The sequence below is a fragment of the Lytechinus variegatus genome, chromosome 5 (assembly GCF_018143015.1).
Source record: "Lytechinus variegatus isolate NC3 chromosome 5, Lvar_3.0, whole genome shotgun sequence".
NCBI classification, from domain to species: domain Eukaryota; kingdom Metazoa; phylum Echinodermata; class Echinoidea; order Temnopleuroida; family Toxopneustidae; genus Lytechinus; species Lytechinus variegatus.
Genome location: NC_054744.1, coordinates 26,402,938 through 26,420,093, shown reverse-complemented (window position 1 = coordinate 26,420,093; position 17,156 = coordinate 26,402,938). Strand labels below are relative to the sequence as shown.

The 17,156-nt window shown below is 36.0% G+C and overlaps 2 protein-coding genes across 2 annotated transcripts in view; one reads left to right on the top strand and one right to left on the bottom strand.

Annotated features, from left to right (window-relative positions):
* LOC121415828 (cactin-like) overlaps positions 1 to 1,062 on the bottom strand; it is a 32,449-nt gene extending 31,387 nt beyond the window's left edge. Inside the window, exon 1 of the mRNA XM_041609172.1 lies at positions 909 to 1,062. Within this exon, the coding sequence (XP_041465106.1) occupies positions 909 to 991 (83 nt within the window). The 5' untranslated portion in view covers positions 992 to 1,062. The remainder of the gene's footprint in view (positions 1 to 908) is intronic.
* Positions 1,063 to 2,893: 1,831 nt separating this feature from the next.
* On the top strand, positions 2,894 to 3,313 carry LOC121414985 (transmembrane protein 35A-like). The gene has a single exon (XM_041608027.1). It carries the CDS (start codon positions 2,894 to 2,896, stop codon positions 3,311 to 3,313), a length of 420 nt encoding a protein of 139 aa, XP_041463961.1.
* The last annotated feature ends 13,843 nt before the right edge of the window (positions 3,314 to 17,156 follow it).

The following is a 17,156-nucleotide window of genomic DNA, read 5'->3' as shown; positions in this document are numbered from 1 at the left end:
ATTGTTATGTTAATTAATCATCCCGTGCGCGCGATTAAAATGGCTCGAAATTCGACCAAATTCAAGGGCAGCTCAGCTTGTAAACCTCACTGAGAAGGGCTTCCACAGCCCTTGCGATTCCCCGCGCTGCAATTTAACTGCAAGAAACAAAAAGGAAATCAATTCAAGTTTCACAATCAACGGAAAATCCAGAACACTTCGAGACCCATTTTGCAAGAAATACAACTAAATAAGGTAAGAATTGACAGCAACTCAAGACATTTTTGACTTACCGACACTTTCATGGTTATTTTTGGAAGATATCATGAAATTTGGGGCACGAAAATGACTTCGGTAGCTCGCGAAAGTCCTATGCATTACGATGACATATTTTTCATCGCACGGGAGGACAATCACAAAGAGAAAATATCATTTTCATCCGCGCTGACAGCGGCTTAATTTTGACGATATCGCATCGCTATGCGATTTCACTCATTGACAAGCGGACGAAAACTTACGTACAAATTTTGAACACTTCCGTGACAGCGCCATCTAGTGACTACGGCCGTGCCTAACAAGGTTATAATATAACCTGGCTTGTTCATTGAATGAGTGCCTTGCATTAGGCCTACATTATTCATTAGATTAGGCAAATAACAAATTTCCACCTTGCTACACACACACCATGCACACTCTCTCTCGTAGCTTATCCCTCGAGAAACTTCTTTGGAAATCCCTGGAGCAGTGGGGTCCAAGGAGCAAACATGATTGACGCACATATGCAGTGCAGCAGACAAACCGCGTTGCTACCGTACCGGTAAGGTAACATTCCCTACATGATTTGTGGTACATGGGACCACACAAGATACACTCCGACGGTTTAACTTGGTTTACTATGATTTTCCAATTGTTTCAAATAAATATCGTACCTTTTCCTATGCCTTGAATAGTCTTTTCGTCTTTCTCTTGATCTACTTCGCCTTGATTTCTTGTCACTTTTAGATCTACCCATGTTGATTTGCTTAGAATTAGAAAATCGTCGCGGCCGAAAGGGTAAACGTATGAAGCGTGAATCAGGGTATCAATTTCAATGGTATCCTCGCGAAAAGGGGAAAATGGCAAAAAAATTTTTTGTCCGTCATTTTCTTCCCTTTTTGGGGGGGGGGGGGGGGTGGCCGGAGGCATCACAGACACAGCTAGGCCAGATGGCCGTCCAGTTGGCGCCCACCAATTTGGGGGAAAAGGATCGACTTTCTTACTTCTGAAAATTCAAATACATGTAGGCCTACTTATCGTTTTCATTGACAGAAAACTAACTAAATTATGGTATTTTTAAAAATAAAACTTTTGATGTGCATGTCTATGGTCTTTCAAGTTATTGAATGTCAATGACCCAAAGATGGGTTTGACTTAGTCAGGACCAAATTCTAAATCATTACATCGATGGGGAGATATACCTCCCCCACCCTCCCCTATATTCCTCCTTCCATGTCTCTCCGTTATATTGCTTTGCTACAATCACGGGATATTTGAATCCTTCAAAAGCCACACTGTTTATTTCAATCAGTTTTTCAAATCAACAATGCCGGTGGCTCCTTTCCATCCCGGCTTTCCACCATCTGATTAGGACCCGGGTCCGGTACCGTTGCTTAAAACCTGCACGATATGATAAATTTGCAATTATAGTAACTTCCATATATAGTACGGTTCAGAGCTCATGCAGTAGTTCAGATTTCAGAGGACAAAGTCAATATTTCTAGATATATGGAAAATTAAGAAAATCGCTCTCCGGTATTGAACAGATTCTCATTGATGGTGAACCCATTGATATAGGGTAACCTGTTTCTGGAGGGATTTGAATTAATATTTTATTAAGATGCTCTATTTGGCTTTGCGTCATAATCTTATGTAAATATGTGCGAATACATGCATGATTTTTTTTACATTTGTATTAATTGTTTTAATCAATTAATCATTTTTTAAAATTATTAAATGAATAAATTAATTGTTTAATCTATATACTTATATATTTACCCATTCATTGATTCATTCATCCATCCATCCATTCACTCACTCACTCATTCATTCATTCATTCATTCATCCAATCAGGCAATTCTGTTTTATTTAGCCAGGGTAGTATATATCTTTAAATAGGCCTATTACTTTTCAAGTTTTCGATATGGTAAGGGAAAAACTATTTCATTTTGAACAAACACAAATATTAATATGAATAACAGAAGGATCCATTTACTTATATTTCAGTTACCTGCCCAAGAACATTACATTAATTCGTGAATTGGGCGGCAGGGGTTCATTTTACACAATTCGTTACCCATTGGTGTTAAATTGACCTTTGCCTTTTTACCTTTGTTCTGAGTAAGATAAAGTTATCCCGGCATCATTGGCTTCTATCGTTGCACGATTATCTCATGTTTGCCGTTCAGTTTACACAGCCTTAACTAGACAAAGAGTATTTCTATTGATGAAACAAATGAATAAATTCTTAAACATGCCAATAGGCCTATTATAAACCTGCATAAAATCCATTGCATGCAGAAATGGATGAACAATTCTGTTCGATTATTTTGGATTATTTAAATGATTAATGTAGACAATTTTGCTAGCGGTAAACTTTTCTTCGACTTTTCATACGAGGAGCAATTACCTGCAATACTCATTTTCATAAATTGTTGCTTTTCAGAGAAGAATTAAAAGCACCGCGGGACATTATTTATAGATTGGCAAAGGTTACCCCCAGTGAAGGTCCAGTTCGTCTTTTATGAAGAGTTATCAGGAAATGTATTTGGTGATCAAAACATATCTAGGAATATCATGATTATGTGAGATCATTATAATAATTTTGCAGTTTTCAACTTTTGAACGATCGACTGAAATATCGGACATAATCAGAAAATGACGATTATGAGGTACATCACGTCATTTCTGATTGGACTATTCTTCATCTTTCTTGGTCTGCTCAAAGTCGCCCCCGTGGAGCTCGATCACGGTTTCGGTCACGAACAGTTTGAATCCATCTTCAATGACCATTTTGCCAGTCTTCCCTTCAAGAGTATGTTCGCGGTGACGATCACGCCCGATATTTTGATGTCTGCTATCGGTTTCATTGAAGTCGTCTGCGGGACCATGCTAGCCTTTGGGAGGTCATCATGGCAGAGGGTTGGCACGTTTTATCTACTGATTATTGTGGTTGGAGCCTATATTGCCCAGCAGCAGGTCGGAGGTTCGAGTCTCTACCTGAATGCGTCTACATTTGTTATTGGTGTCGCACTGGCGTTTTTGTTGATTCATAAAGAGAGTTCAGTGGATCATTAAGCAGAATCTTGGTTTACAGGAGAACATTAAATAGAAAAATATACCTCAATAAAACCATACAGGTATTGGTCAACTGGACCTGATATGGACAAGCAATTCTTTTCATCAGATAACATTGTGACAAAGGTCACATAGCAAAGCCATTGTAAGTCGGTTTGTTATTATATATCATGATGATCTAAGTTAAAATATTGGAGTTACATGTAGTTCTTAGTCCCGTTCCTATAGTTGTATTGTAGGCCCTATTGTTCACCGGATTTGATTTCAGAAGTCAAATTTATATTCCCGATAGAACTTATGTGGAAGGATGTTTATAATACGGATCCATTTTATACATCCTGTGTTATCTTTTCAGTTTCTCGTGGACGATCAATTCCAAAAATGTGTTTTATACCACGTAATGATTACGCCGACGAAAATGTATTATTTTGGAATTTTTATTTTCCTGTTATGATGTGAAAACGGTTATTCTTGGCCATGAATACGTTTCTTGTAAAATAAGAAGATGAGCAAAGGAAAGAAAATGAACAATATTTAATTATTAATGTATTGGTTTCTTTATTTTATACTGCAGGGTAGGGCTGTTCAGTTATGCAAAACTGCTTTCCAAAGGCGTCCTGCAGTTTATCAAATTACTCAACAGCAATTCAATATAATTATGTAACATATAATAAAGTAAAAAAATAAAGTAAAATCAACAATTACTCATGGAATTATTACATTTACATCAAGTTATTCAGTGTAGAATTTTAATAATTTACATTGCTTTTGAATGCATGCAGGGATGTGCATAATTATTTGCATATCACAAGGGAGAGAATTAAATATAACGGCAGCAAGCTAGAACACAAAATTGATATTTAATACGTTCCTCCACTGTTTGCCATTTGAGTGTAGACAATAATTCATGTTGGGGAGTAAGATAGTCCTTAATCAAAATCATTCGGGCATACTAATCTTATTTTGCAGTTTTTGTATTTTATTTTTGTTGGTTTTTGCACAGCTTCCCCAAGATGTACAACAATAACAAAAAAAAAATCATGGCAAAATATAAAATCTTAAGAAACCTAGGCGGAAGGAATTGTTTGATTCTCTTTATACAACCTATCGTATACGATATATTTTAACAATGATAATGTTCTCCCCACGTCATGCAAGAGTCAAGTGTTACACCCAAGCATTTGATAATATTTAAATTTTCTATGGGATCGTTTCTATATCTTATCATTAAAGCATCATTTTTCAATCTTTTCCTATGACCAAATGCCATGACTTTTGTGTTTTTGGATGCAAATGCATACCGTTAAGGTTGAGTCAGTTACAGATGACATCAAAATCACTTTGCAGGTTGAACCTCATCAGATAATACACCATGACAGAACAGAGCAGTATCATCTTCATAAGGACACATTTTGGAATTAACATTCAAATTCAAGTTACATATAATTATCATTGATAAAAATACAAAATATCAATGGACCCAATATGAACCCCTGTGGGACGCCTGATCTAATATTTACACTTTCACTGATACAATTATTTACTACGACAAACTGTCTCCTGTCTGTTATAATTATGTTTTCATCCAATCATATTCGCTACCCTTAATTCCATAATATTTCAGTTTTCTAAGAATGAAATTGTGTGGTATAACATCAAACGCTTTACATAAATCGAGGAAAATACCTCCGATCATTCGCCTCTGATCCATTTTATCAAACAAATAGTCTGTAATTTCAGTTAGACATGTAGTAGTAGAATGCAAAGGTCTAAAACCTGACTGGGGATTCGTTAGCAATTTGTTTTCATTCAAGTATTCATAAAGTTGATTGTGGATTGCTCTTTCTATTATTTTAGACAAGTCGGGTAGAACAGATATCGGTCTAAAATTATGATCCTCCTTTATGTATTGAGGTAATTCTTGCCGTCTTTAAATCTCTTGGAATAGTACATGTTCGCAATGTCATATTGAATAAATTTACCCAAAAAGGAGCAGCCAGTTTAAGAAACTTGGGATGTATGCCATATATATAGGTGTTGCCATGTTTTTTTTTTGTTTAAGTAATAAAGGAAACCAATATCTCGATCTATTTAAAACCATATATTGAGAGCGGATGCATATCAGCATCCCGTGAATACTTTATTTTGTTTCTATGACTACCATGTATCATGGACGTTATTTTCCTGAAAATACACTAAAATATGTAAAATTGCAGGTGATTCCTGTCGTAAGGTTCACATTACACAGATTTCACATGCAAGATATAGGACAGAAGAAATAAAGGAAGAAAATTTACTATGTCTATAGCCCAAATATTATTTTCTTTGAACTAATGAGTAGGATATATATATATACATGTAGTTTCTTAATACTTATCAAAATGCTTGGTCTCAAATTTTGAATCGGCCAGCAGAAGAATAGAAAAGAGAGAAATTTCATGAGCACTCATCAGTTTAGCGCCCTCATGTGAACTAGCTTGTGAGGGTGTGTGTGCGTACTTGATTTCCGTGACTGGATTATGTTAGGGTGTGTTAGGGTGTTTATTTGTTGAGTTTGGTGTGTTTTTGACGTGGAGTAGGGAAAGTATGTGTGTGGGGGGGGGGAGGATAGGTTTATTGTTATCATTAAGTATATTTCTCTTTGCTTATCTTGCTTGGAAAATTCCAATTGATAAATGTCCTGTATAAAATTATGGAAGAATAGATGAAAAACATGTTTTTTCGTACTGTTGTTTTGAGTAATAGAATGGAGTAAAAAATCCTTAAAATTATATTTTCATTGATGATGAATGATTTATTGTAATCATTTTTACGTTCTTGTCAGGCATGGGGGGTGTCGATCAGAGAAAGATCGGAGGAGTATGGGGGGGGGGTTAACCCATATATTTAGGGAGTAATCTTATGTTACAATCCCACGAATTTCCCCTGCAAACCAAACAACATAGTAACAACATAATAACATAGCTAGGTTTATCCAGTCCATCCGCAGAAACATTATGCGAGACCACAATCTCGCTCAGGGAATCGGGAATGTACCCTATAATATAGCTGGGTGGCTATAACCCAGACATTGATCAATCCCGTCCAAGTTTTTTTTTTTTTAAAGTAACAGCTAGTCTGCAGGTACAGACCCATGGTTTTTACAATTTGCATAGGGCATCATGCAGAATCTGAAGCAGTGACACTAGAATCACTATGTATTGTGGCTTGCTCGACAGGCAGATGTGTGTGTGTGTGTGTATTTGAGTTTTGTCAGACGTGTATCAATCAGATATGATTATTTTTACGTCTGGGACCGACCTTTAACGTCACCATCCGAAAGACGTGACCAGGGCTCGAACCTCGAACCTCTGCATTGAATTTGTAACTTCCCCACAGTTTGGATTACAGGCGCACGCCACAACGCACAGTTTCGCGTCTCTATTCTTCATTTCAGACATGGTATGATATTAGTTAAAGGGATGGTCGGGGCTGAAAATATTCATATCTTAATACATAGAGTAAAATGTACTGAGGAAAAATGCCGAAAATTTCATCAAAATCGGATAAAAATTAATAAAGTTATTTAAGTTTAAAATTTAGCGATATTTTGTGAAAACAGTCGTCACGAATATTCATTAGGTGGGCTGATGATGTCACATCTCCAGTTTCCGTTTTCTTATTATTACATAAAATCATATTTTTTTCATTATTTCATACTTGTGTGGGTCTCCCTTATAATGAAATAAGTTGCAGCAATAAATATCTAATGCACTAAATCAGTTGTCAATCCAATTTTTATAGTTCTTGGAGGAAAAAAAAACCTGATTTCATTTAATAAAATACAAAAGAACAAGTGGAGATGTGACATCATCAGCCCACAAATCAATATTCATGATGACTGCTTTAACAAAATACTGCTAAACTTTAAACTTCAATAACTTTGTTATTTGTTATCTGATTTTGATGAAATTTTGGGCATTTTGCTAAGTGAATTCTATTCTATTCATTAAGCTATAAATACCTTCAGCCCGGACCATCCCTTTAAAGTGTCAAATATGAGTCTGTGTATGCAGACTAATTAACACCCAACCCCCTACCCCATGAGACACTGAACTTCCAGGTTATACACAGGAGCGGTGACACAGGGGGCGATTGCCCCTATGATTTTTCAAGGAGTGAAGAAGGGAGAGGGGAGGAAAAGAGAAAAATGTGAAAATGGAAGAAAGATAAATACGAGAATGAAATATTGAGAGGTCTTAGCCGAGGAATTTCAAAATACATCGGTTATTCAATTGAGAAAATAAGATATCGCGTGTTTCGTTTTAATTGCACCCCGAGTTGGCCCTTTCAACAAATTATACTGGCGCCTCCCCTGGTGCAGCCCCCCCCCCCCCCCGTCCGGTTTAAAGTGATATAGCAACGCCTCGATATCTACTTCCCACGCACCATGATCTTGCTAGCGTAAAACCACATTCATGTGTCATGATTTGAGTCTCTGGTAACAATCCCTGGATTGCAGTAAGGCAGGCTCATAATCTTTGAAAACCCTGGACAATATGCAAGTTAAAGGGGGCCGGGGTTTAATCATATTAGAAAGGCGCTAGCTGCAACATCTCAAAAGACATACATGATTACATGCAATCATTTTTAAGGAACTACGAGTATTCATGATCTCCCAGTCGTGCAACTACAATCTTCCAGAGCATCGATCATATCGAGTCAGTTGCACCAGGAAGTTGGGAAGACACAGGTTGCACCAAGAGGGAATGTGTTCCTGGTACTAGTACTTTCTGACCACCAAGGGAAAAGGGGGGGGGGCAAAACTATTTAAAAAAAGGAAATATTAACCTAGCAATCAGATGAGACATTGATGTCAAAAGGAAGAAAAGAAAGCTCGATGGTGAAAGTTACAGAATATTACCTACGAGTCAAATTTAACGAGGAGATGTTGAGAGTAAACTCCATCTGTGAGTGCATGAACGAAATTTTCTGAGTTTCTTTTGATCCTGATGCATGGACTCTATTGATGCCGGCTACACCATTCCGAGCCAAAGTAATTCCAAGGAGCTTCTTCGGAGATCTATGTCATTTAACTAGGAACAGATCTGGCTCCGATTAGATTTACACTATTCCAATTAATCCTCAGTAATCTACGCGGAGACTGCATGCAGCGTTTCTCTTTGCCCTCATACGGGCCGGGGACCGTTTCATAAAGCTGTTCGTAAGTTAAGAGCGACTTTAAGAACGACTGGTGATCCTTTCTTACGCGCTAAACCATCGCCAATTCAATATACCACTTACCGCAAGAAGGGATCACCAGTTGTTCTTAAAGTCGCTCTTAACTTACGAACAGCTTTATGACCCACCCACCCGGTACTTTTACGCGGAAAGTAAAAAAGGCATACGTATATGTTACGTCGAAATCTTAAAAAAAATCGATCTTGAAAAGTCAGTCACAATATACTGTAAACAAAAAAAATGGTGCCTAATCTTTTTTTCATTGGCGCATCGTCAGTCTCCAGATTTTATCATGGAGCAGTAAGAAAAGGGGTGATCATGGTATTTCTTTTAGGAGGGGCGGGCGCAAAGTGACCTAAAAGCTAAATGTCACTTAAACCCAACCCACAAAAAAGATTAACCATAGCTACATGACCGATTCCCGGGGGGGGGGGGCACTCACGTTTGCCAGTATGGGAATGTATGGCACCCGTTCCTAAGCCACTCATCATTTCTCTTGACCCCCATTTCATGTTAATTTCCATTTTGCAAGCCCCCCCCACATTTGCAATGTATTTTTTAAGCCTCTTCATATTTTTGGGCTGCATATCCCTCCCCTTTCGAAATCCGAGTGCCCCTACCCCCCCCCCCGGGGACCAAGTACTCTCTATTCAATACGCTCCTTTCTTTTGATGACCCGAAAAATACGAGGGAGGGGAGGGGGTAGGCGACTGCTCTATTATGGATCTCATCCCTGTGATATTTTTTTGTATGTGTCATGGAGCCGCGCTTGAATTTCAAGTCAAAGAATAAAGTCTGAAAACCAATTCAATGTAATTGGGTAATTAAGGGGGTGCCGATGCGGTTTAGATGTATAGCCGTAAATAAGAGGTTATATTATCTCAAAAGCACATAATGTTTGTTACGTCTGCGAGGCAGAGATAGTGAAGGTCATGATAATGTTTCGATGCGTTTTTCCTTCGAAGTAAAAAAAAAGGGGGGTGGGAGGGGCTGGGGGTAAAAATATAAATTATGATGAATAGATTGGAGAAGGAAGATAGGGAGAGGGAAATAAAATAGATAGAAAAAGAGCGGGTGGCGAGGGAGGAATTTATAGAAAAGGGGGAAATTCTGAATATTTTTATATTTTAAGTTAAAATGGGACAAACAAACCATACGAAATTCCATCGGGTTTAGTATTTTACAACTCTGTCATGAAAATTGTGACTTGTTTATGATCACGACATCAAAAAATGGCAGATATCTGCATGACCAAGAAAAAAAAATTACATCATCTCCAGAATTGCTCTGTTTTATTGCAAACACTTCACGTCGCCTCGCCAAACTATATTGAGTATTTTTCTACTGCTGGAGAAGAGAAATAGGGAAGAGCTATTTCGGTCACGTCCATGTGAAAAGAAATGCATACAGTAAAACGAATGAAGTAGGATGACGAAGGAAGAACCTAGTGGCAATTTGTCACCATGGTGATTTGAAAAGAAGTGGTTGTTTACGAAACGGAGCATTTAATCTCGCACGCCAAATCTCAGGCCAACTGTAGATGTACAAATCAAGGGGTAGCATAATTATAATAGTAAGGACTATAAAAGGTTCATAATAAGATATCGGAGATATTGAACTTTCTGATCTACCGATTCCGCTTTTACAAATACTATAAGTGCAGAAGGACATTTTAAGCTTCCCCCTCCCTCCGTCCCACTCCGGGGACCCTTGTAGTCACTTACGGAGGTATTTCTCATCACGACTTTTTCTGTTTTTAAAATATCAGATGTTGTATCATATTTTCTACATGAATTGTTCTGTGTATGGGAGGGGGGGGGGGGTGTTACGCTTGTCATTAACAATATTAATCTTATCCAGTGTGTCAATTTCCTAGCTCTATCATATTACAAACCTCCATGATTTAAATGATCTATTTCCTTCTTCACGTATTCTTCGTACTCCACTGTGATGACCGTCTTTAAATTTCTACTTTCTAATTCATCATCATTACATCATTTCTAGCATCGTCATAGCCATTATCATCATCAATATCATCGTCATCATCATCTTCATCATCATCATCATAGTAGCCATTATAATCATCAATATAATCACTATCATCATCATCATCATCATCATAGCCATTATCATCATCAATATAATCACTATCATCATCATCATCATAGCCATTATCATCATCAATATAATCACTATCATCATCATCATAGCCATTATCATCATCATCATAGACATTATCATCATCAGACATTATCATCATCAATATCATCATCATCATCATCATCATCATCATAGCCATTATCATCATCATCATCATCACCATCACCATCATCATCATCATCACCATCATCATCATCATCATCACCATCATCATCATCACCATCACCATCATCATCATCATCATCATCACCATCATCATCATCATCATCATCATCATCATCATCATCATCAATCGAACCCGGGTCACTGGAATCCGAAACCCCCGTTCTGCCGACTGAGCTATCGCACCGATACCGATCATCACAAAGATTCATACATCATAATTATTGTGTCTACCCGATGAATTTGCGTAATTGTCATGGCAATGATTGATTGGCATTTGTTAATGAAGCTTGTCAGTTAGAAATATTGCTTTGAAAGTCCACTTTTTTTTACATGATTGCATTGTAAATTGTATCATTTCAGGCCCAAACTCACAATTTGAAACTAGGCGACTGGCAGATTTCATGCCAAGATATAAATTGTGTTAATCAAGATAAATATGATATCTGGATAACATACAGTGAGAGAAATTCTCGTGGTTGAAAGACAGAGAGGGCAAGAGATGAAACAAATAGAAAATATAAAAATGACTCATAAAGAACAGACCATGACATTTGTATAAGGAACTGAATTTATACATTTCACTCTCCTCTCACACACACATCATCATTCCCAGAGGAGCCTTAAAAAGTTAAAATTGTCATCATTTATCTTAATACTCAGCATCACATATATGAACAACAACTCTTGACAATTTTGATACCACTCAAAAGTGAGACAAATAGGCAAGCTCGTTTTGTAACACATCCTTGCATAGATTTTATTCTTTCCAAATGATTCTTACAAACATACATCATATCTAAATCGAGACTATATTTGGTATGCAGAGTATAAGAAAGAGGAATATAGCAATGACTATTTTCTTCCCCAAACCACTCACAAAACACCACTACAGACACGAACAAAGCCACCATTTTACCCACTTGGATTTACATGACAGCTTTGTAATTTTTTTTTAGATGACACTAAACAATATGACTCATTCGAAGACAAATTTGATGATTAAACGTAGGGCATAAGAAGCATTTATAAGAAATATTGCCGCATCGCTATTCAGTCATCAATATACATGTATTAGAGTGATTTCTCATGGTGAGGCATATGACTTTAGAGTGCAATGAATTACTAAACGTGCACTCAAGCTGTGAAGTTATATGGATGTTTGCGACTCATGCGAGTTCTTTGCATAAAGTGGGTTCTAATTCAACATGAAACATTACATAATGCATTAGAACAGATTGCATAAAGAGACAATAACTGGACGGTCAATTTCCCAGTGAAATTTCTGCAATTTATACAATGATACCATGACAACTGACAGTGCTACAAAGGGAAAGGAATGTCATATAACACTTAATTTACAAACATACCTTGAACCAAGACATACACTTATGTGCTTACTCTAAGAAAACAAAAAGCACCCTGGAAAAGTGAATGTTCAATCCCTTTGGAGTGATATCAGATATGACTTGGTTTTTTTTTTAGTAAAAATGATTCATTTTGGATTGAATATAGCACATTCTTTCATGAGATGACTATCATTCTGGGAACATGGGAAGAGTGAAATTTTACTCATTTGTCAATATATTTTCACTCTTTAAGAAGTGAAACTAGGGAATCATTCATAATTTTTTTTAAATACAGACTTAGACAGAAACTACCCACGTTAAAGAGCGTAGAAACATATTCATCCCCTCTCTATCTGTACACATTGGAAATAATGCAGAGAAAAAAAGTACAGTGACTTAAACCTCAAGGTTTTGATTGAATCAGTATATGTTTTAACATAACATATTATACTGCTGCTACAAACATGTTGTAATACAAAGGAGTGTGCTGGTAACTCCTTGGTAATACCTACTGTGCCTCTCAAAGCAAAGTGGTAGTGCATAACATGGCACTACTGCCCATGTCTCAAGCATTTTTAAGCTTAAAAAAATAATATTCATAATTCAAGAACACAATTATTAGTCTGGAAGGTACTTGAATCCCCCAAATATTAATACAATAAATGACCAAGTAAATGACATACATAAGTTATTATTTTAAAAAAGTAGAAATATGGCTAATTGCCTTCAAGTCTTATTAATGAAGCACTTTATACTTATCTCATTGTTCTTGGTACTGTGATTTTGCAAAAGAAATATTATGCAATCCTATTCAAAATATTGTTTATATCTAGAGTTTTGATAATGGAATTTAGCTTAAATGTGATTTCCTCTTAAAGATATACTGCAGGCTACTTTTTATTAAAAGGAAATAAACACATTATCACCAAAGTAAAAATAATGGTATTCTTCTCGGAGAGGTCTGGAACTTTAGATGGTTCCAATATCACTAAAATAAAGATATTGGTACATCCAAATATGAAAAAAACCCACAATATAATTTCATAGCAAGTTTCCAAAATCAATCATTGCTAATTTACAATATTTTGTGATAAATGCCCCCATTCTCTCCATTCATCTAGAAGAACAAAAGCAAAAACCTGAAATATGCATGTGTAATTTTAAAATCATCTTTGAATTCATGATACTCTCTATTTTCTTCATAAAAAAAAAATTACACAACCGCTGAAATGAAGTAACATGTAACCTTGGTGGCAACCAGGGAAGAATCTCTCAATATCTTCCTCGACACGCAAACATATTGCACATAAAAAAAAATCTCCTGTCCATCAATACATGTACACATTACAGTGTATTGCGGGTGGAAAGACAGCAATCACTACACATAAAACATAATCATTCATATATTGAGCCTTTGCAATAACTTAGAAAAAATTATTCTAAATTCATTTCAATGATTTTATTTCATGACAAATTGTAACCGCATGTCTCTAAAAACATGAAGTAAAAGGAAACTTCAATAATATGTTTGTACATTTCAATGTGACGCACAAAGGAACTGAATGGGCTGGGCTGCAAGCTGATTAACAAAAAGTAGAGGAGACAAAAAGAAAGAAAAAAGGACGCAGATTGCAGAATGTCAAACTGCAACAAATATAACACCAAACAATAATCTATGGGGAAATGGCCGAAACATGGAAAGAGAATCAGCTCATCATCATTCTATAAATATCACAGGACTAATGATGTTTTTTTTCCTTGGGTATTATTTTCTTTTATAATATTTCATAACATATTTTACATTTTATATTGTTATTCTCAGACTAATCAGAAGTTTGCTAAAAATAACCATGGGTAACAAACAACTTTTAAAAAAATAAATTAAGAAATATAAAATAAAAAAATGATGGGAAGGAAGCGCTATTCCTGTCCTGCTCACGTTAATGTCTGGAAAAAAAAAGTGATGTTGATATCCTCAATTAAATCAAATTGTTGACTTGATATTACAGAATCTGCAGACGACGGAGTTGCCAATTTGAGATAGGGACTGGCTCTGATTGGCTCTTTCCTATCATGCTTATTGCACACTTTTCCTGTCGTTTATCTCCTCTCCATCCTGCTACATGAATTAACTGTTATAACACAGGAAAACTATAAATACCTCAAAACGAGTTATCATCAAAGTTTATCAAACGGCAGCATCAAGACTCTGTCATGGGTATCATCAATTACATTACGCTGTAGGTGCTTTCCTACCCAAACGATCACCAAAAAATACACACAAATTAAGAAAACTTTTGGTCTTCAAAATTAATTTTTCGCATTCCCATCTGCCAAGACAAGGTTCTTGTAGTTATGATCCTGCAATATGACTGGTATTCCTGTAGTAAATTACGATGCACATTCTGCTCGCTAAATCAAGTTTTTGTAATAAGTTTTTGCATTGCAAATATCCAAGAACATGAAGAAAACCCTGTGAAGTTTTTGAAAATGTGAAGAGTACCTAGTTTGTGGGTATTTCCTTCAGATGATTTCAGTTGCAAAATTCCTGGCATTTTTGTAATCAGGGGGAGGGTATGAAAGCAACTTTCACGTCATATCCATGGGGCACTTATGAAAGCAAGGCCCTTATTACCAAACCACTGCCCATGAAAATATCTTTCATCAATTTTTCCTACATTAACTTTGAAATATAGATTTTGATATAAATTATGATTATTTTATTATCTGGGGACGCTTAGAACAAAAACAAAAGATTTTGTGTAAACGAGAGAATGCATGTTTTACCCATTTACCCTGAGCAATAGGTGACGATAAATTTTGATAATTGGATTGAAATTCAATCAATTTATGTCACCTCCTTTAAAAACTTGACGTGACAGGTTTAAAAGTCTCTGTTGCACCAATAACGGTGCATGTGTGAAGAGTAGATTTGAATTTATGAAAATCATGATTATTATGAATTTTGTCCAATGTTATTTTAAAATACTCTAATAAAAGCTTCCGGGAAGATATGTAACGTATTGATTTTATCATTATGTGCATGAATGTTTTCAAGGTCTTATAATCTCGTGAGTATCAGACATAGGATCAGCATCCGACTATCACATGATTTGTCTTTGGGTCATTATCCTACTATAAGAGAAAGCACCAACAATTTCCAACCTAATTTCATGCATGTGACATGACAGATCTTTAATTAGATTACAATTCATATCCATGAATCAAGTTATTGATTTTCACCAGATGCTTTTACAGGTGGTTTTTTGTTGCCAAAGGCCTTGGAGGGTTGAAAAAAACCTGTGGATTTTACAAAGAAAAAAAAAATTGTTTAAAATTAAATCTACAAATCACAAATCTATTTAGACTTCCTTACTGATTAAAAGGTATCCAGGATCCCATAACACGAAGGTCAGCGATTAATTGTATGCTTGTTTTCACGGTTGATTTTACATTGTAGTCAATGCAATCAGTTGTAAAACAAAAGTTCTGCAATGATGCTAAACTTTTAATACAGGCCCTAGGTCCCTGATGATGGAACTGACTCCAAAGTTCTCTCTCAAATTGGTATTCAAGGAATCATTTCAAGACAGACTCACAATGCATGTAATGACCAACTTCTAACAGTATGCTCTTCTCAATACAGAAGGGGGAAAAGGGCATTTTGTGCATCTATTTTTACATGTAGTTGTGAAACGAAGCACCTTTAGCTCCTTTAACATGTCTTTATATTTATATAATCATAATTTCATTGTTTTTTAATACACGGTGCCCATAGTATGTTTAACAACTACTAAACTTCATGCATGTATGTTTTAGAACTTTAGGACATCTCATTATTTTTCTATTTGTCAATGCAAGTTGAGGATAGGTCTAGCTAGTTGCAAGAGTAATACATGTAAACATAAAGTCCAGTGCAGTCATTTCAACCTGTTATGTAAGCCTGAAAGCCATCAAGGAGTACACCAAATGCTACATTTTAAATTTACATTAATGAACAGAGAAAATCTGACAAAGAGTTTCTATTCATCAAAGTGAAATTGAAATCAAACTCAGTTATGTACTAAAGGAGTGGAACTTGAGGATTATTTCAATTTGAATTTCATTTGAATCAATCGCAATTCTATGTAATATGATCAACGAGTCTTCACACAAGACTAGCATATTGAACTTGCCGTTTCATTTGTGTGTGTGTAGATGGGGAGGGAGGGGGGGAAATGGAATTTAGGCATGTGGGACTGGGACCAACTGTGCATTAGATAAAAGAGATATAGGATTCATCAAATGAATGTGTTTTTGGCTCAATACGAATCCTCAACAGGTATACTAATTGGTCTTCATAGATGGAATGGAATAAATTGGCTTAATTGGAAATGTCATCGTCATCAAAACAAGGCAGGTTTCTCCACACGCAGCATGACTGGCATTAATGAGTTAATTGGTTTGGGTTCCTGGAAGATGGGGTGTCACAAGGCAAGAGATCATGATTCTGCAGTTAAAGTGAATGAGTGCTTCTGTCCATGCCCAACTGTTTGCTTTAGAAATCACATTGATTTGTGGAGTATTATCCATTAGGCCCTAACAAGAATGCAAACCTCATCATGACTTCTTACGACAGATTAGTAATTTTAATCACACGTTGAAGAGTGAATGGATTACAACTTACGCTATTTTACTCTTAGATAAGTAAAATATATGTATGTATATGAATAAATCATGAGAATGCGTGTTTGAATAAAAGTTATGTACGACAAAATTGTCATTTTCTAGGTTCTCATTTCCTGCATGAATTTCTGATCATTCACGATCAAAAATGTTTATTCCATCATGGAGGATTTCATTAACCTTTTACAGCATAAATAATCTGAAATCAGATTTGCAGCACAATTGATCATTACTTATGAAATTTTCTATCAACACATCTCATTGATAATGGTATATATTTCTATATT